The sequence below is a fragment of the Salvelinus sp. IW2-2015 genome, linkage group LG30, assembly GCF_002910315.2.
Source record: "Salvelinus sp. IW2-2015 linkage group LG30, ASM291031v2, whole genome shotgun sequence".
Lineage (NCBI taxonomy): Eukaryota > Metazoa > Chordata > Actinopteri > Salmoniformes > Salmonidae > Salvelinus > Salvelinus sp. IW2-2015.
The window spans coordinates 24,469,369-24,489,585 of NC_036869.1; the positions used below are offsets into that span (position 1 = coordinate 24,469,369).

The 20,217-nt window shown below is 41.3% G+C and overlaps 2 protein-coding genes across 2 annotated transcripts; one reads left to right on the forward strand and one right to left on the reverse strand.

Annotated features, from left to right (window-relative positions):
• Window positions 1-826: 826 nt before the first annotated feature.
• On the reverse strand, window positions 827-6,120 carry mrps21 (mitochondrial ribosomal protein S21). Its single transcript, XM_023975464.2, has 2 exons — window positions 6,001-6,120; window positions 827-1,443 (listed from the first exon to the last, which is right to left on the reverse strand). Exons 1-2 carry the CDS (start codon window positions 6,081-6,083, stop codon window positions 1,263-1,265), a joined length of 264 nt encoding a protein of 87 aa, XP_023831232.1. The 5' UTR covers window positions 6,084-6,120; the 3' UTR covers window positions 827-1,262.
• Window positions 6,121-10,228: 4,108 nt separating this feature from the next.
• crabp2b (cellular retinoic acid binding protein 2, b) lies at window positions 10,229-13,404 on the forward strand. Its single transcript, XM_023974619.2, has 4 exons — window positions 10,229-10,779; window positions 12,168-12,346; window positions 12,739-12,855; window positions 12,996-13,404. The coding sequence occupies exons 1-4, from the start codon at window positions 10,698-10,700 to the stop codon at window positions 13,044-13,046; spliced, it is 429 nt and encodes a 142-aa protein (XP_023830387.1). The 5' UTR covers window positions 10,229-10,697; the 3' UTR covers window positions 13,047-13,404.
• The last annotated feature ends 6,813 nt before the right edge of the window (window positions 13,405-20,217 follow it).

Consider the following 20,217-nt stretch of genomic DNA (forward strand, 5'->3'; position numbering starts at 1 on the left):
CTGAGATCAAGTGCCCGAATGGCGCTGCGTATGCAACCAATAATATTTTATTTGAAACAATAAGAATATCAGAATTTCAGGCAATTTCTTGAGACAAGTGTATGATGAGAGATTGCTTGAAATGAGTGGCCAACATGTTGTAGATTTACCTTTTAAACAGTCTCCACGATTTTTATTAGTCTATCTATAGCCCGCTTAACAAAATCATTGATTCTGACTTCCGCCACTTCTCTATTGGAGGTAGGTCAGCCGCCAACCGAAAAACTTGCAAATCCATCATAGATAATTTATTGCCCTACTCCACAATGTCAAGACGATTTGCTCTGGCCAGCAACCTCTGCAGGGCAGCAAGTGCTTTTGCTTTTATGGGCGCTAGAGCACGAGCTCACATTGGGGGCCCCCATTTAGAGAAACCAGTGGATGTGACAACCCGTCCATAGTTTATGCATCTCTGGCAAGGAATGGACTTAAATGGACCATTAAGGGGTGCACTATATAGGAAATAGGGTACAATTTGGGATGAAGCCAATGTCTTAGTAGACTGATATCCTGCATAATTACACTGTTGTTCAAATTCTCCTTTTAAAATGAATATATTGTTATCAATTTGCAACCTAATCTATAAATTGTTTGTTCATCCCAAAACAAATGCCATTCTTTTTTACAATACTCTAAAAAAGCATTGTATAAAGGACGTTTTCATTTATAGAACATGGCTTACCTCAAAATAGTGCAATATGGCACAAAACTAACAAAAATAAGTGGTGGGCGCAAGCAAAATTGGTTCATTTAATCTCAGAAACAAAACGTACTAGAAACAAACGTACACCATGAGACAATTTATTTAACTTCAGTATTACCACAACTTTTGATCCAGGTGCGAAACATAAATTTGGCTTTGTGTCTAAAATGTTAACAATAGTTTCATGTAAATAGTTACTGTCTCGTTTCAAACAAGAATGAAGGTTTCATTTCTCAAACAAGACAGACATGCTCGCCTCTGGCACACTGTGCTATAATGAACAGGGAAAATTACCATTCAAAACAGACGACATCATTTCGATGATAAACAATTTTTCAAAGTGTCAGCCACTAACCCTAACCCTTTGGATTGTGGAATACAAATCTAGTTGGATCCGGTTTATTGAAGTTCCCTTCAGAGGACTTTTCTTTCCCCTTCCATCTTCCAGCTGGGTAGTGCTAACTCAGTGAGCTCTTACTCCTAACTGTCCTCGTCGCACGGACGGAACATAGCCCTCCATCTAGGAGCCGACCCAGGGGTCTCGTCTTTGCGTCCGGGAGATGAAGGAGATCTTCCTGGCCATTTCAGAATGATAGATCCTCTTGCAGTTCTCGTAGTTCTCTCGCTGCCTGCGCCGACATGGCTTCTCATAGTAGCGCTTTCGTTTCACCGTTTCGATAATTCCATCCACAGACAGCACTCTTAAGGGTGTAAAATGAGAGAGCAGAGAGAAATGGGTTAGAAGCAGGCCTACACGTAAAATGTTGTGTTCTTTGACATGAGGACGTGTTAGCCATTATGCGTCTTATTAAAAGGCGTATAATATGTCTCTGAGTAGTAGGAAATATGAATCCATCTCAAATGTCTGTTTTTTTAGTCAGCATCATGCACGGATAACAAGACATAAGGGCGTTGTCATGGGACTTAACTAGTCTTAAAATACAATGTATCAGAACGTTAAAGCCGCGGGCTTTAGGTTAAAAAAAAAATCAAAATTTCTAATACGCAAGAGGGAATGGAGAGTCTTAGGGAAAGGTAGGCAACCAAGCAGGAAGGGAGGGAAAGCAGTAGAAAATAGCCCCTCCTCGACGGTAGCAATTTTGGGCGATACTGATTTGGTGATCGTGAACACAGTAGCAAGCTAAATCTTCAGTTCGCTAATTTGAGAACAGGATCTGGTACCGCTCAGTTTTGGACTGTTTCGTTCCAGAACCCATTTGCCATAATCCGGTACCTCGTGGCATGAAAAATTATTGGGACTGTTTGCAATGTAACATTTTTAATAAAAGCAATCAGAGTTAATTCAAGTTGCCTCCTCTAATTATCATGCCAGCAAAAAAAAACAATGTGAAAAAGTGCCTGTTATTCAACACTTTATTTGTGTTGTGCCGGCACGGGTTTGTTTAATCAACATTTTTACCTACAGACCAACGCGTGGCCGTGTCGCTCACAGAACTAGAATGAGATTCACATTATATGACATTGCTCCCTCTCTCTGCTCTGATAGACATGAGCCTGCAACTCTTCTCTCTCCAGTTATGCACTTCATTTATTTCCTTATAGCATAGCTGGGTGCTGGAGGTGCTGATGAATTGACATACATTTAACAAAGTCATAGAACTACTGCTGTCTGTTCAGAAACAAATTCAACAGTTCAGACTACTACAGCAGGAGTAGGCCTATCATTTAGCCACAGAATCAATAGCTTTTTTTGTTTTGAATTGCCTAGCTGTGGATTGTGTGTAGCCCAATCACAAAGCATGCCTACAGTCGGGCAAATCTGTCAGTGAACGGCATCAAATCAAATGTTATTTGTAACACGCAGAGAATACAACAGATGTAGACCTTAGAGTGAAATGCTTACTTACAAGCCCTTAACCAACAATGCTTTAAGAAGTTAAGAAAAACAAGTGTTAAGTAAAAAATGTCAAATACAAGTAACAACTAATTAAACAGCAGCAGTAAAATAACAAWAGCAAGGCTATATACAGGGGGTACCGGTACAGAGCCAATGTGCGGGGGCACCGGTTAGTCGAGATAAGAGGTAATATGTACCTGTAGGTAGAGTTAAAGTAACTATGCACAGATAATAAAAAGAGTAGCAGCAGTGTAAGTGGGGTCTGGGTAGCCCTTTGATTAGCTGTTCAGTAGTCTCATGGCTTAGGGGTAGAAGCTGTTAATAAGCCTCTTAGACCTAGACTTGGCACTCAGGTACCGCTTGCCGTGCGGTAGCAGAGAGAACAGTCTATGACTAGGGTGGCTGGAGTCTTTGACMATTTTTAGGGCCTTCCTCTAACACCGCCTGGTATAGAGGTCCTGGATGGCAGGAAGCTTGGCCCCAGGGATGTACTGGGCCGTACGCACTACCCTCTGTAGTGCCTTGCGGTCGGAGGCAGAGCAGTTGCCATACCAGGCAGTGATGCAACCAGTCAGGATGCTCCTGATGTTGCAGCTCTAGAACCTTGAGGATCTGAGGACCCATGCCAAATGTTTTCAGTCTCCTGAGGGGGAATAGGCACTGTCGTGCCCTCTTCACGACTGTCTTGGTGTGTTTTGACCATTCTAGTTTGTTGGTGATGTGGAACTTGAAGCTCTCAACCTGCTCCACTACAGCCCCGTCAATGAGAATGGGGGCATGCTTGGTACTCCTTTTCCTGTAGTCCACAATCATCTCCTTTGTCTTGATCCTGTTGAGGGAGAAGTTGTTGTCCTGGCATCACACGGCCAGGTCTCTGACCTCCTCCCTATAGGCTGTCTCATCGTTGTCGGTGATCAGGCCTGCCACTGTTGTGTCATGGGCAAACTTGATGATGTTGTTGGAGTCATGCCTGGCCATGCAGTCATGAGTGAACAGGGAGTACAGGAGGGGACTGAGCCGCACCCCTGAGGGGCCCCCGTGTTGAGGATCAGTGTGGCGGATGTGTTGTTACCTACCCTTACCACCAGTTGCAGAAGGAGGTGTTTAGTCCCAGGGTCCTTAGCTTAGTGATGAACTTTGAGGGCACTATGGTGTTGAATGCTGAGCTGTAGTCAATGAATAGCATTCTCACATAGGTGTTCCTTTTGGGCTAGCGTAGAGGCAGTTCGGAGATTAAACGGAGGGCGGGGGGGGTCACATTCAGGTTTCACACAATCGCGGGGAAACACAGATTGGAAAGCAAATGGCTCCTGCTGAAAAGTGAAGATAAATATCTGCCAGTAGGCTAACAAATACACTACGTAAGCAAAAGTATGTGGACACCTGCTCGTCAAACATCTCATTACAAATTCATTAATATGGAGTTGATCCCCCCTTTTCTGCTAGAACAATCTCCACTCTTCTGGGTAGACTTTCCACTAGATGTTGGAACATTGCTGCAGGGACTTGCTTCCATTCAGCCACAAGCATTASTGAGGTCAGGCACTGATGTTGGGTGATTTGGCCTGGCTTCGCAGTCAGCGTTCCAATTCATCCCAAAGGTGTTCGATGGGGTTGAGGTCAGGGCTCTGTGCAGGTCAGTCAAGTTCTTCCACACCAATCTCGACAAATAATTTCTGTATGGACCTCGCTTTGTCTTGCTGAAACAGAAAGGGCCTTCCCCAAACAGAATTGTCTAGAATGTCATTGTATGCTGCAGCGTTAAGATTTCCCTTCACTGGAACTAACGGGCCTAGCCCGAACCATGAAGAACATCCCCAGATCATTATTCCTCCTCCACCAAACTTTACAGTTGGCACTTTGTATTCGCGCAGGTAGCGGTCTCCTGGCATCTGCCAAACCCAGAATCAGCTGCCGGACTGCCAGATGGTGAAGCGTGATTCAGAGAACAGGTTTCCGCTGCTCCAGAGTCCAATGGGGGTGAGCTTTAAACCACTCTAGCCGATGCTTGGCATTGCGCACGGTGATCTTAGGCTTCTGTGCGGCTGCTTGGCCATGAAAACCAATTTCATGATGCTCCCGGCAAGCAGTTATTGTGCTAACGTTGCTTCCAGAGGCCATTTGGGACTCCATAGTGAGTGTTGAAACCAAGGACAGATTATTTTTTATGCGCTACAAGCTTCAGCACACGGTGGTCCCTTTCTGTGAGCTTATGTGGCTTACCACTTCGCGGCTGAGCCATTGTTGCTCCTAGACATTTCTGACGAACTGACTTGTTGGAAAGGTGTCATCCTATGATGGTGCCACTTTGAAATTGACTGAGCCCGTTAGTACAGGCCATTCTAGTGCCAATGTTTGTCTATGGCTGTGTGCTCGATTTTATACACCTGTCATCAACGAGTGTTCCACTAATTTGAAGGGGTGTCCACATAACATACATTTGACCATGTATTGTATCAACTTCCAAATAGGCCTATTGAGTGAAGAGCATTGTTTTTACTAAGTAAAACGAGAGAGACAGGCTTTTATCACGAGCGCATCGGCCATCGCCGGTGAGTGAGTTGCGCATCAGTAAAAGTCAGTAAAGTCAGTAAAACTGATCAACTTTTTTAGGACTATAATTTCATCCTCATATTGTACAATGTGTCTCCACATACCTAAATCCAATTGTATTGGTCTCGTACACATATTTAGSAGATGTTATTGCGGGTGTGGCGAAATGTTTGTGGTCCTAATTCCAACAGTGCAGTAATATCTAACAATTCACAACAATACACACAAATCTAAAAGTAAAAGAATTGAATTAAGAAATATATAAATATCACTGTAAAGACCTAGCCTATTGTCTACCTATCTTACATTAAATATTATTGCATTCCGTTGAGCGCAGGTGAAAACCAATTTATATTACGTTCATACACTGTTCTAGGCGATACAATCAATTACCTTTACTGCTGTTGGATCCGCGGACCTGTGCGTGGCAGTAATTTGTGATTTTATTGGAGGTGCAGAAGGCGATTTTCACTTTCACCAGATGCATTTTTTCGGTTGCATGAAACTTTTTATTTTGAGCTTTTTGGTATTTAACGTTACATACCGGCCGTAATAATAGAGTTTCGCTGAGCAACTATCGTCCGTCCTTTGGTAAGTAGCCTACCGAATGGATTTTGACATTTAAGCGTGAAAAACTGGCGAACGGCAAGTTGAATGTCTGCTTCCTGGGTTTAAATCGCCAAATTCATCGTTTACCGTATGGATTCTGTCTACACCGGAAGTCATGTCGGAATGACATTGATCAAGTTAGCTATGTTCGAACGACGATGTTCAAATAACAAGCTGACTTACAATAGCTAACGTTAGCTATCTCAGTAACTTAAAAATACATGTGGAAATACGATACCTATTTAGAGCCTTGTAAGCTGCATCGATATTGCCCTCATTGACCATCACCGTCCGAGCAACAAAACGAAGGTGGTTCGCCATGTTGTGACTGATGCAGTCGTCCGGGTGGAAGCAAAAGACTACAAAATCTTATGTCCCGCACTAATATGAAATTGGAATCAGAAAATCGCATTCAACAGTAGATGGCGCTACATCGACATCCTATCCTGTGCTTAAGCTTTACTTTTGTCGTGCACTCAATATAAATGCATTTGATTAGATTTGACAAAATAAAATATGTTTCATAATCATGTCAATAAATATTGAATTACTACCAACCAGGTAGCTYTGTTTTATAAAAGCTATATCAATATGTTGGTACTAGTCTTGTTTTTATTACATTACTTCAATGTTTCCACCAGTTACTAACATTTCTCAACACAAAATGGCCATATGGAGTGCATAATTAATGTAGCAATATTCATTACACTCAGCTCCGTTTTAAGTCCATCAGTTCAGGTCATCCAATAATTAAAATAAAATTAATGAATTCATGAAAATAATATTTGTTTAGCCTTTTTTTTCAATTCTTGAATTGAATGTCAATCATCACATCATCTGAATTGAAATGGAATTTGCCCTATGAAGACACAAAGACACATTCATACATTGGGAATGACCGTTACCCTCAATTGCTCCTCTGTGATTATGTCCTGTAAAATGAGAATGCATTCAGGGGAAACATGAACAATCAAGAGATTTGAAAGAATACCGGTCGTCATCACAACAGGGACTAGATGTCCTCACATTTTTTCAGAGGACCTTCTCCTCTCCTTTATCCAACTCAGTCCTTAGCTGGGCCTCTTAGCCTCATAGGCTATGTCCAAGTGGCACCCTATTATCTATATTGTGAACTCATTTTTAAAGGTATTTGGTAAAAAGTAGTGCACTATGGAGGGTATAGGGTTCAATTTCGGACTTTCCCATATTCTTCAGGGAAAGATGAAAGGGGGTGAGGTCAGCCAACAGTGAGTGCGGGACTGTCCATCTAATTCAAATTATGAAGTATGTTATTGAGCTTGGGGGGGGGGGGCTAGAAACGTTTACCACTGGAATATTTTGCAAACATAGATAAATGTTTTGGGTTACATTTTTTGGGTTGGTAGAATACACAGTATTAGGTTTCCAGGGGTATTAGTTCTGATCCAGACTTGTTGAAATGTTCTTGGCAGGAGGAAGAGGAGAGGGAGGGGGGTTGTAAGAGGATGTGGAGGAGACGGAACCAGCGGGACAGAATTGGTTGGTAATTACCTCTTGACATTTGGAGAGAGAGAGAGAGGTGTACAAATACTTTAACTATTTGCACATCATTACAACACTGTTTAAAGACATAATATGACATTTGAAATGTCTTTATACTTTTGGAACTTTTGTGAGTGTAATGTTTTCTGTACATTTTATTTCACTTATGTTTATTATCTATTTCATTTGCTTTGGCAATGTAAACATATGTTTCCCATTCCAATAAAACCCTTTGAAATTGAATTGAGAGGGTTGTTTAATTTTACACCCTCACCCTGTCTCCTCTCTGTTGTTGGGGTCCATTTGACTTTGATCTCTATGCAACACTTTTAAAGGCTGACAAATAAATATGCAACACTTTTAAACACTTTTAAAGGCAGACAAATTGTATGGTCGCAAACTCATTTGCTCACTTTCCCCTAGATTTTCGAATTGCAATATGAAAAGGGAGTTGCTTGAATGTCATGATTTTGGAAGAGAAGTTTTTCACTAGAGTGCAACCAAAGGGATGGAGAGAGGTACAGTTGAAGTCGGAAGTTTACATACACTTAGGTTGGAGTCATTAAAACTCATTTTTCAACCACTCCACACATTTCTTGTAAACAAACTATAGTTTTGGCAAGTCGGTTAGGACATCTACTTCGTGCATGACACAAGTCATTTTTCCAACAATTGTTAACAGACAGATTATTTCACTTATAATTCACTGTATCACAATTCCAGTGGGTCAGAAGTTTACATACACTAAGTTGACTGTGCCTTTAAACAGCTTGGAAAATTCCAGAAAATGATGTCATGGCCTTTAGAAGCTTCTGTAGGCTAATTGACATCATTTGAGTCAATTGGAGGTGCACCTGTGGATGTATTTCAAGGCCTACCTTCAAACCCAGTGCCTCTTTGCTTGACATCATGGGAAAATCAAAAGAAATCAGCCAAGACCTCAGAAAAATAATTGTAGACCTAAAAGTCTGGTTCATCCTGGAGAATTTCCAAACGCTGTAGGTGCACCTTCATCCTGTACAAACAATAGTACAGCAGTATACAACACCATGGGACAAAGCAGCCGTCATACCGCTCAGGAAAGACGCGTTCTGTCTCCTAGAGATGTATGTACTTTGGTGTGAAAAGTGCAAATCAATCCCAGAACATCAGCAAAGGACCTTGTGAAGATGCTGGAGGAAACAGGTACAAAAGTATCTATATCCACAGTAAAAGAGTCCTATATGGACATAACCTGAAAGGCCGCTCAGCAAGGAAGAAGCTACTGCTCCAAAACGGCATAAAAATAGCAAGACTACGGTTTGCAACTGCACATGGGACAAAGATCATACGTTTTGGAGATATGTCCTCTGGTCTGATGAAACAAAAATAGAACTGTTTGGCCATAATGACCATCGTTATGTTTGGAGGAAAAAGGGGGATGCTTGCAAGCCGAAGAACCCCATCCCAACCGCGAAGCACGGGGGTGGCAGCATCATGTTGTGGGTGTGCTTTGCGTCAGGAGGGACTAGTGCACTTCACAAAATAGATGGCATCATGAGCCATGAAAATTATGTGGATATATTCAAGCAACATCTCAAGACATCAGTCAGGAAGTTTAATGCTTGGTTGAAAATGGGTCTTCCAAATGGACAATGACCCCAAGCATACTTCCAAAGTTGTGGCAAACCGGCTTAAGGACAACAAAGTCAAGGTATTGGAGTGGCTATCACAAAGCCCTGACCGCAATCCCATAGAAAATGTGTGGGCAGAACTGAAAAAGCGTGTGTGAGCAAGGAGACCTACAAATCTGACTCAGCTGCACCAGTTCCGTCAGGCGGAATGGGCCAAAATTCACCCAAAGTATTGTGGGAAGCTTGTGGAAGACTACCCGAAATGTTTGACCCAAGTTAAACAATTGAAAAGCAATGCTACCAAGTAGTAATTGAGCGTATGTAAACTTCTGACCCACTGGGAATGTGATGAAAGAAAAAAAGCTGAAATAAATCATTCTCTCTACTATTATTCTGACATTTCACATTCTTAAAATAAAGTGGTGATCCTAACTGACCCAAGACAGGGAATCTTTACTAGGATTAAATGTCAGGAATTGTGAAGAACTGAATTTAAATGTACTTGGCTAAAGTGTATGTAAACTTCCAACTTCAACTGTATAAGGAGGAGATAGTGGTCTTTCTTCAGTTACTTATAAAAGAGGTCTGTTGTTTTGTAAACACATAAACATGTAAAGACATGAAACTGTGTTCTGTTCCAGAGAGTTCTAGAACATATCATCTCATTGAGAAGCATTTCAAGATTTCTATGTTTCAAACAATTTATGTGCTTTAATGTAGCCTATTCTTGAATCAGTTGGTGAACGTAATTAGGCGTGATTAGAAATATATATCAATATTTATGTAATTGTATTTATATTTAAATAAGTAAAAGGGAGTGAAGGACTTGTACCCCATATTATGTTTTGATTGATTTATTGATATATTGTCAATATGGAATATGCAATTTTCTAATGTGCTCATTGAGAAGAGCCAGCCCATGATAGGAAATATCCTCATATAGATGATTGCCATGGGTCATTGATCGGCATCCCCTCACTGCCCTCTGCACTTCCTTCTCTCCTCTTTCTATAGGCGCTAACCCAACCTATCTGATTTCACATTCCAAAATCATAATCTTCTTTAGGATGGGATCCTCTTTAACAAACTTGACGTTTTCAATAGGACCGACGATACCCCTTTCTTATCCCTTCACTCACTTGCCCAAATTCTTGTTTTGAATTCCACAACCTGATTTACCGCACTGGCGCCATTCAACTTCAAAGTGCAAGCATACTTTCTTAATTAGGGGTCCCGTTCTTGCAGTTTGTTTGGCAATAAAATCCCGCTCGATAGAACTGGCACTATATAAACGTTTCCATTGTAACCTAATGAAAATGTATCTAGCCTAGTTTACAAAACGCAATATTATATACTGTAATAGTCATAGATATATCTAGGGTCTAGATATCTCAGTCGGCTATTTTCCGTGAATATACAGCAACAATTATTGATTCTTCCACTAATGCTCGAGAAGAGGAACAGGCACCTGGACGCTCCGTGCGCTTTGGTTCCATGATGGATTATTGCTGTTCATTACCACCCAGGGCGCGCTCGGTACGCTTCGACCAAGCAAGACATAAGACAAAGAAGGGAGTTCGCGGAACAGATTGAACCAACCTCTGAAGGAGGGGGAGGGGGAGGGGGATAGAGTAAACAGAGAGAACCAGGTAACGGTACCCAACCTGAGAGACGAAATGCAAAGGAAAACCAGAGTAGCTGCAAACAGTTTATTTTCACAGGGTCAGCAGAGAACTGAATAGTAACGTTATCTATTTGTTTCTGTAAGTATCGACTACTATAGCAAACAATTACATCTGAAATGGACCGTAAAATTGCAGACTTCTCTGGGACGTGGAAAATGAAGACTTCTGAAAACTTTGAAGAGCTCCTGAAAGCATTGGGTGAGTATTTTCATACWGTTATGAACATGGACGTAGCCTTTTGGTTATTATAACTAACATTCGAATGTCTTAATGCACTCTATATATAAATATGTTTGTAGTAGACATGTCTGTAAATGTATCGACTCTTTGATATAGTCTCAGATTATCATAAATTCTACAAATCACTGTTGCACTTATTTATGCAATTGCCATTCTTCTTTTTTGCAATCTATGGAGCCCTAGCCTTTGTCAGGGATATGTCAAGCATCCCACTCTGGGCTATGGGTGAAATGTTAAACCAGCTTGGTCTGTGGCCGCACACACCACTCAAGTGTTTCTTCTCCCCTGTGCATGTGTTTGGTTTTATGGGTAATTATGAGCTAGCCATATTATTTGTAATAATTATCTTGCTTGATTTATTGTTTTAAAAGTCTTTGGTTATCCTTTTTGAGGCACCCGTCCACATACACACTCAGTCACCTACACACACACACCTACACACACACACCTACACACACACACCTACACACACTACACACACACACACACACACACACACACACAACACACACACACAACACACACCACACACACACACCACACACACACACACACACACACACCACACACACACACACACACACAGACACACACACACACAGAAAGGTCAGAGGAGGGCCAGTCAGCGGCATCCATTAAAATGTAAAGACAAATAACCCGTGGAGGAATGTTATATTTTACCTAGTTATAAACCAAGTCCTCATGAGATAGTAATTAAAGCCCGTGTAAACGGGACTATACCCTGAAATGGGCCCCCTGAAGTGGGCCCCCTCAGTCAGCCGGTACTGAGACTGACATTCCCCCAGTACCCTGGGACTCCTCAACTAACTCGCTCCGGCGGTTTCTCTGTGGGCAACAGCAATTATATCCCTCCGAAGAGCAATTTCGCTCCAGGCAAAAATAAACTTTCCAATGAGAAGGTTTGTCAGATTTTTGTTTAGGGATAAGAATGTTAATTTGAATAGGCGAGAGGAATGAAATTCAGTCTGATATTTCATTCATTTAGTTGAGTAACATCCTGTTAATTGTATGAAAGTCTATGCTAATCATCCCTTAAAGTTGAATGAATGAGAGCTCTGTCTGAGATCAAACCCTCCCCTCTGATGTCGTTCCCACTACCCATAAARTAACGGTTATGAATGATGGCTGTGATATGGCTTTTCATCACAACAGATGCATCCCAAACAGCACTATATTCCCTATATAATGTACTACTTTTCAAAAGCCCCGTAGAGCCCTGTTCAAAACTAGTGCACTATGTAGTGAATAGGGTGCCATTTAGGACGCAAACAATGTCTCCATTCTCCATCTACTCCTGTGATACCTTATTGGTCCCCTATGACCAGGTGTGAACGTGTTTGTCAGGAAGATAGCCGTGGCTGCAGCCTCCAGGCCTGCAGTAGAGATCACCCAGCAGGGAGAGAGCCTCTCCATCCAGACCTCCACCAGCGTACGCACCACCCATGTCTCCTTCACCGTGGGACAGTCCTTCAATGAGACCACAGTGGACGGACGCCTCTGCACGGTAATACTCCATGTCCACACTCTTCATCATCGTCATCTCTACATATGTTGCATGAAATATTTTTGTTACCATATGTGCATATTTTGCCAGGACTCAGTGTATGAAATCAGGGGTCTGTATAAGCATGTGGAAATAATCCGTGTGTAACTTGATAGTTGTTCTTGGTGATGGTTTATTATTCTTACTTTTTATATGGTTTGTAGAGGGCAGCAAACATAACGTCGTACAGACTTGAGGAAGCAGTAACATGCTGCAACAGTACTGAGTACCAAATGAGAAGCCTCAGGGTCACACACAGATCTACTGTGTCTTTCTATCTAACCAATTCACTACAGCATGCAGTGTCATTTATCTATTCAATCCTTGCCTGGCCTTCCTCCTATGATCTCCAGAGTACCCCTCGCTGGGAGACAGATAACAAGATCAGCTGTGAGCAGATTTTGCAGAAAGGGGAGGGCCCTAAGACTGCCTGGACCCGTGAAGTGACCAATGATGGTGAACTGATTTTGGTAAAGAGTCAATTTTTATTGCCAACAAATGGTAATCTTATTCCTGTATTTACATGTTAGGCTTTAACTGTATTTGGGGGCAAATATATATGTTTGATTTATCAGAGTTTTGTATTAATTTAGTTGTAATTTTCTTTCAGATAATGAGCGCCGGGGATGTCCTGTGCACCAGAGTGTATCAACGAGAATGAAAACTTTCAAGACTGTCAAACTTTTCACTTTGTGCCTCTTTTTTCACATTTCTTAATTTCTACCTGGTCCGTTCGCTTATTTAATCTTCCAGTCATTCAGATTGTGGTTAACAAGACGTCAGTGGTGTGCTTTTTGTCAGACAGAGTTTGACTGTTGTGAAAGCCTTGTGCCAGTTTATTTTGATGTTTTGTCAGTTTTATGTTCTCGTATTAGCTTGTAATGATATCATTCTTCCTACACAACCAAAGCTGTATTTATTCTCAGCATACCACATGAAATTTTTTTTGTTAATTTTTTTTACCAAAGCAACTGTAAACCATCCTCAAAATGTTGTTAAAAACAATTACAAATTGCTAATGTGTTTCCAAAACCTGATTTTATTAGCTTTCTGATTCAAACCAAGACCTTGTCTATCACCGCTGTTCTGACTTTCTCTCTCCATACCACCTCCTTTCAACTTCTCCTATCCCCTGCCTAAGATCTTTGTATGCATTCCTCATTTGTTTTCCATCCCTCCCTGCCACTTGGCCTCTTTGGCAAGTTGCCTAGCGCTTAATTGCGTTGGGCTAGTAACCAAAAGGTTGCTGGTTCGAATCCCCGAGCCAGCAATGTGGAAAAATCTGCCATTCTGCCCTTGAGCAAGGCAGTTAACCCCCAACGACAACTGCTGCCTTTCTCTCTTACACACCCTTTTCTCTATGTGCTCTCATCCCTCACCATTTTGTTCATTTAGAGTTTTTAAACTCCAAGAGAGAATCCATGTTTTATGAACAACACTGTGTCTGAGAGACATTTGGCAAGAACAAGGGGGAAAACCAGGAGTGGTAGGGAAAGAATGAGAGAGTGAGGGACCATAACAAAATAATTTCATATTGAGAACGGTGCTATTCCCTCCACTCTCCTTCCCAGCTGTACCTACTTACAGTCTGAGCTMAATAAAAGGTTCCCTGCCCCCTCTTCTCTGGACTCGGCCCGCACCCAGTTACAAAGGGTAAAATGACTGCCTCTGATTTGTGTGAAGACGCTTGTAGCTGCACTCCGACTCTCCCACACACCTCTGAACTGGACAGCCGAAACAAAATACAGTCACACTTACATTAACACATACTTGGGAGTATGTGTTCTTCAAAAATAATGGATTGAAGAATGGATTGAACAGTGCAGGGTCTCTCGTGCACTTCCTGAGGAGAGAGAATGCTTACTCTGTCCATAGGCAGTGATGTTTTTTCCAGATTTGCAGACAGTGTGCCATGGGTCCCAAATGGCATCCTWTTGCCTATATAGGGCTCTGGTCATAAGTAGTGCACTATGTAGGGAATAGAGTCCCATTTTGAACGCAGCCAAGCCCTCTGATGTCCTCCTCAGATTTACTCACTGTGCTGAGCCAGCATCAGGCTTCCTGGACTTCATTTCTCCAAACGGTGTGTTCTCTCAATAAACTCACTGGGTAAGTGAGTGAGTGAATGAATGAATGAAGTGAGAGTGGGTTATGTAACCTGAGGTGCATAGCTAGCTCCTGTTTCAAACAGACAGTTCAGCCAAAAGTTTTTATGCATTCATGCAAACTTAATTAATCTATACTGTAACTGACATGCCTATATGTATTTTTTTTTAAACGGTCCTTCCGCTCTGGTCTGAAAATTAGTTTGCTTAGTTTGGCCGGGTGGCCAACTCTGGGAAGAGTCTTGGTGGTTCCAAACTTTTTCCATTTAAGAATGATAGAGGCCACTGTGTTCTTGGGGACATTCAATGCTGTCAACATTTTTTTTATACCCTTCCCCAGATCTGTGTTGAGACACAATCTTGTCTCGGAGCTCTACGGACAATTCCTTCGACCTCATGGCTTGGTTTTCGCCCTGTCAACTGTGGGACCTTATATAGACAGGTGTGTGCCATTCCAAATCATGTCCAATCAATTGACTTTACCACAGGTGGACTCCAATCATGTTGTAGAAACAGCTCAAGGATGATCAATCAAAACAGGATGCAACTGAGCTCAATTTCGAGTCTCATAGCAAAGGGTCTGAATACTTATGTTAATAAGGTATTTCAGTTTTTTATTTTTAATACATTTGCAAAAATTTCTAAAAACCTGTTTTCGCTTTGTCATTATGGAGTATTGTGTGTAGAAAAATGGGGAACTATTTTTATTTAATCAATTTTAGAATTGTAACATAGCAAAATGTGGGAAAAGTCAAGGTGTCTGAATACTTTCCGAATGCACTGTATATGTGATTAGAGGCGTCATGCCTATAGGGGGCACAGGGGCACGTGCCCCGCCAGATTTGTCCTGTTATTGTTTCTCTGTAATAATACTAGCCACCTAGCAATTTTATGAAGTTGGCTTTAGCTAGTCCAGATTGGTTCCCAATCTCCTAACCTCATAACTACACCGAACAAAAATATAAACGCAACATGCAACAATTTCAAAGATTTTACTGAGTTAAAGTTTATTTAAGGAAATCAGTCAATTGAAATAAATTCATTAGGCCCTAGGGGCATGGATCAGAAAACCAGTCAGAAGCTGGTGTGACCACCATTTGCCTCATTCAGCGCGACACATCTCCTTTGCATAGAGTTGATCAGGCTGTTGATTGTGGCCTGGGGAATATTGTCCCACTCCTCTTCAATGGCTGTGCAAAGTTGCTGGATATTTTATTTTATTTATCCTTTATTTAACTAGGCAAGTCAGTTAAGAACATATTCTTATTTACAATGATGGCCTACCAAAAGGCAAAAKACCTCCTGCGGGGACGGGGGCTGGGATTAAAATTGTTTTATTTTTAAATAACCTATAAATATAGGACAAAACACACATCACAACAAGAGAGACAACACAACACTACATAAAGAGATACCTAAGACAACAACATAGCAAGGCAGCAACACATGACAACACAGCATGGTAGCAACACAACATGGTAGAAGCACAAAACATGGTACAAACATCATTGGGCACAGACAACAGCACAAAGGGCAAGAAGGTGGGAACTACAACACGCTGTCGTACAGGTCGATCCAAAGCATCCCAATGGGTGACATGTCTGGTGAGTATGCAGGGCATGTAAGAACTGTGCCATTTTCAGCTTCCAGAAATTGTGTACAGATCCTTGCAATGTGGGGCTGTGCATTATCATGCTGAAACATGAGGTGATGGCGGCAGATGAATGGCAAGACAATGGGCCTCAGGATCTCGTCACGGTATCTCTGTGCATTCAAATTGCCATCGATAAAATGCAATTGTGTTCATTGTCTGTAGTTTACGCCTGCTCATACTGAAATATTACATTTACATACAGTTGAAGTCGGAAGTTTACATACACTTAGGTTGGAGTCATTAAAACTCGTTTTTCAACCACTCCACACATTTCTTGTGAACAAACTATAGTTTTGGCAAGTCGGTTAGGACGTCTACTTTGTGCATGACACAAGTCATTTCCAAATCATGTCCAATCAATTGAATTTACCACAGGTGGACTCCAATAAAGTTGTAGAAACATCTCAAGGATGATCATTGGAAACAGGATGCACCTGAGCTCAATTTCGAGTTTCATAGCAAAGGGTCTGAATACTTATGTAAAGAAAGTATTTCTGTTTTTATTTGTAATAAATTTGCTAAAAATTCAAAAAATCTGTTTTCGCTTAGTCATCATGGGGAATTTTATGTAGATTGAAGAGGACAATTTTTTTATTTAATCCATTTTAGAATAAGGCCGTAACATAACAAAATGTGTAAAAAGGGTCTTTATACTTTCCGAATGCAGTGTACATGGAAATGACCAAAAGTAGAAACAACTACATCAATGAGATCCATATTCTGTAATTGCAACAGCCACATTTTGATAAACTGGGGGATATACTGGAGAAACGTAACCACTCAAATTCATAAGACAGTTATGGGCAGTCTAATATCAATGAATACAGCCTTAGAGCTTGGGTTATAATAGGCAGGGTTTAAATTATTCTGCATTGCTTTTCAATGGAATGGAACTTGACCCTAATAGTAGTATTAGTAGTAGCAGTAGTAGTTTATTGATCCCAACTTGGATGATAGATTTATCACCACAAGTATCCTCAATACACAGTGTTTAGAGACAGGACAAGGGTACATCACAATAATGTCTTGTTGACAATAATGAAGAAAAACCCACTGAATTCACAATGGCTTTCTTTAGCGTAATTTGCATTGCATACAATTGACACATTCAAATCATAGTCGTCCTTTTATTCACCATTTCAATAAGGAAAGAGCAACAGTCGGTTTCTGATCCAGTATTAAATCGAGGGTCATATACAGTATGACCAAAAGGCTCAAACATCATGTGTGGCTATAGAGGGTACAAACACTGCAAAACCCTATGGTCAGATGGCTTTCATAAAGACATCAAGGTCAGTAAAGGTATCCAGGTTTCTGAGTGTGTGTGTGTGTTGGGGGGGCAGCAACAAGCAGGTTGGGGGGCCAGGTGGTGTCGGGCCAGGTACATCAAGGTGTCAGGCCAGGGTGTCCTCAGCCACTGTCCTAAAGGTGGGGGGGTTCTGGCAGGGGGGAGATTTTCGGCACAACACGGGCACCTATTTCAGTCCAAGTCAAGCACTGATTACAATTCTAGGATTAGCGTTAGTACTTTTATCCTACTTTCTTTCCTATTCCACTTTGACCCAAGGTGCAGGAGCCCAGCTCCACCAGCTCAATTTAACCACCGAATCTGTGTGAATCCGCAGTGGTTTCCTTTTGCCCCAGGACCAAGGCAAGAACTGGCCTAATAATTTAAGGAGCGACAGTGACACCCTGTGGTGATCAGCCTTTTTCTTAATTTGTCCTGAATGGAATTGCCACATTGAGCATAATTGAAAGCAGGGGAAACAAAATGTTCGTGATGAAGTGGCATGGATATCATAAAATGTATTGCAGAATCTAAAAATATAGATGTGACCTGCAGCAGTCAAGAGGGGTTTTGGACAATCATTTATATATACACTAGATGACTGATAGGAGAAGCTGTTTTGAAACCACCGTGCCTCTGCCTTGGCACTCCCCCACCGTTGTAAAACATATTTTGGAAGCTAGAGAAATGCATTTATTAATGTCTACATTCGCTTTTGCCACATTACTATATTACAGACACCTTAATGCATAATTATATGATGTGAGCAAAACATAAAACATATATATAAAAACATTTAGCTTAAAGTTTCATTCTTAGAGGTTACTGATGTTCCTGTTCTACAACAACAAAAATACTTAAATACATGTAATTTTGTCCTACAAACATTTAATTGAAATACAGTAGAATTCCATTAATTCCTATGGAGGACTGATGCTACTGGGGAGTGCCAGTAGATTTCTGTGTATTAGGTAGTTGTTGTGGAATTGTTAGATTACTTCTTAGATTACTGCACTGTCGGAACTAGAAGCTCAAGCATTTCGTTACACTCGCATTAACATCTGCTAACCATATGTATGTGACCGACAAAATTGTATTTGATTTTATGGCCGACCGGTGGCTTCAAAGCCTCTCAACCGCCAATAGGTAGCGTCACAATCCAGGGTTTATCGCCACCTCATTTTCGAACGTTGCTATGGGCATAGCCAAACAACGGAAGTGATGGATTCGACTTCCGCTTTACTTCCCTACTGCAGCGAGCTGGTGGCAAACTTGCCAGAATAAATTATTTGAAATAGTAAATGTATAGAGTATACAAGTTAAGTAATGTCATTTTATATGTATTTAATTCAAGTTCGCTAACGCTAGCTAGACTTACTAGAACGCTAGTTCTGTTGCGATAACGTTAGTTGTGTTGTGTCAGAGTTGAGGTCTGGGCCATCCACCAAGCCAATAACGATAATGATAAACTATAGGTTACATAACTGTGAAACGTTGGTGAGCATCCACACTAGAGTTGAGCGTCTATCGTTCTACAGTCCTACACCTATCAATCAACTGATTAATGCATCTTACTGCATGCTGCCTATTATAATAAGGTGGTAACGCAAGACCATTCATGAGGTCTCTAGCGCACAGATAAATACTGGTTCAGACCATTCAGGATGTGTTCATTGTCATAGTGACAAATGCAGGTAATACTGTACTTCAATGTACATTGAAACTTTACCGACATGCATTTTCTATGCTGTAGGCCTGTTTTACATTCAGCAATTAGCAAGAGCAAGACTGCTTCTTTCGTCGAATTCGGCATTGTATAAAAAATTATCTAAATGTCCTATTGCTTTTGTAGTCTATAGATTTTCCTGGGATTCTATGAGAAGAGGAATGGCCTATTGTGGAGAGGCGTGCATAGCCTGTTGTGCACTGGAACAGCTGGAAGAGAGAGGCTAGTGATTTGTAGCCGAATTAAAAATCGAAATATTAGCTAGATATTAGGCCACTCATTAGCTGGATATAAGGACTATAAGCAAAATATTTACCTGTCAAAGTGCAAGAAGTTTTCATTAAGAGATTATGAAATGGCAGTTCTGTAGTGCGTTCATCCAGGCTGCCCTCTGTGGTCCCTGGACATGCAAAGCTCTACTATTGACTGGGCATAGGCCTACGTTTTTAGACAATAAAATTGTTATATCTGGGCTACAAGAACAAAGTGCAATGACAAATGTATTATTGTTATCAAGTGAATACACAACTATTGTCCATAGGCTGTAAACTGCATTGATGTAGGCAGTGGCGATTTTAGCATGTAAATATTGGGGTGGCAAAAAAAAAGAAGTGGGATGCATGCCAGCAAAGCTACTACACAACACTAAACAATACATTAATTGCACAATAACGGTGACAAACGGTGCCCACAAAATGTTAGGGCCAACATAMAGCTGTCCCAACATCTTACTGCTACACCTGGCAATCAGCGGAGCCTTGTCTGGTAGCGAAACAGTTATAAGGCAGCCTTATTTACTGCCTTTAAAAAAACAGCTGATATGGCTGACTTGCTTAAACAAATGTGCTTTCTACTGACAATTGAGATGTAMAAACTATGCATAAGGCAAGGGGGGGCAAAGTACGACCCGCCGGGCACTTCAATCGGACCCGCAATACATAATGTTAATTATTTTTTACCCCTTTTTTCTCCCCAATTTCGTGGTATCCAATTGGTAGTTACAGTCTTTTCACATCGCTGCAACTCCCATACGGACTCAGGAGAGGCGAAGGTCGCGAG

Bases quoted from the DNA above. Each gene is read 5' to 3' on its own strand.
- mrps21 (XM_023975464.2), bottom strand. From the start codon at position 6,083: ATGGCGAACCACCTTCGTTTTGTTGCTCGGACGGTGATGGTCAATGAG. The intron at 1,444-6,000 runs GTATCGTATTTC...TACACCCTTAAG, and splicing joins GCTTACAAGGCTCTAAATAG to AGTGCTGTCTGTGGATGGAA.
- crabp2b (XM_023974619.2), top strand. From the start codon at position 10,698: ATGGACCGTAAAATTGCAGACTTCTCTGGGACGTGGAAAATGAAGACT. The intron at 12,347-12,738 runs GTAATACTCCAT...TATGATCTCCAG, and splicing joins TGGACGGACGCCTCTGCACG to AGTACCCCTCGCTGGGAGAC. The intron at 12,856-12,995 runs GTAAAGAGTCAA...ATTTTCTTTCAG, and splicing joins ATGATGGTGAACTGATTTTG to ATAATGAGCGCCGGGGATGT.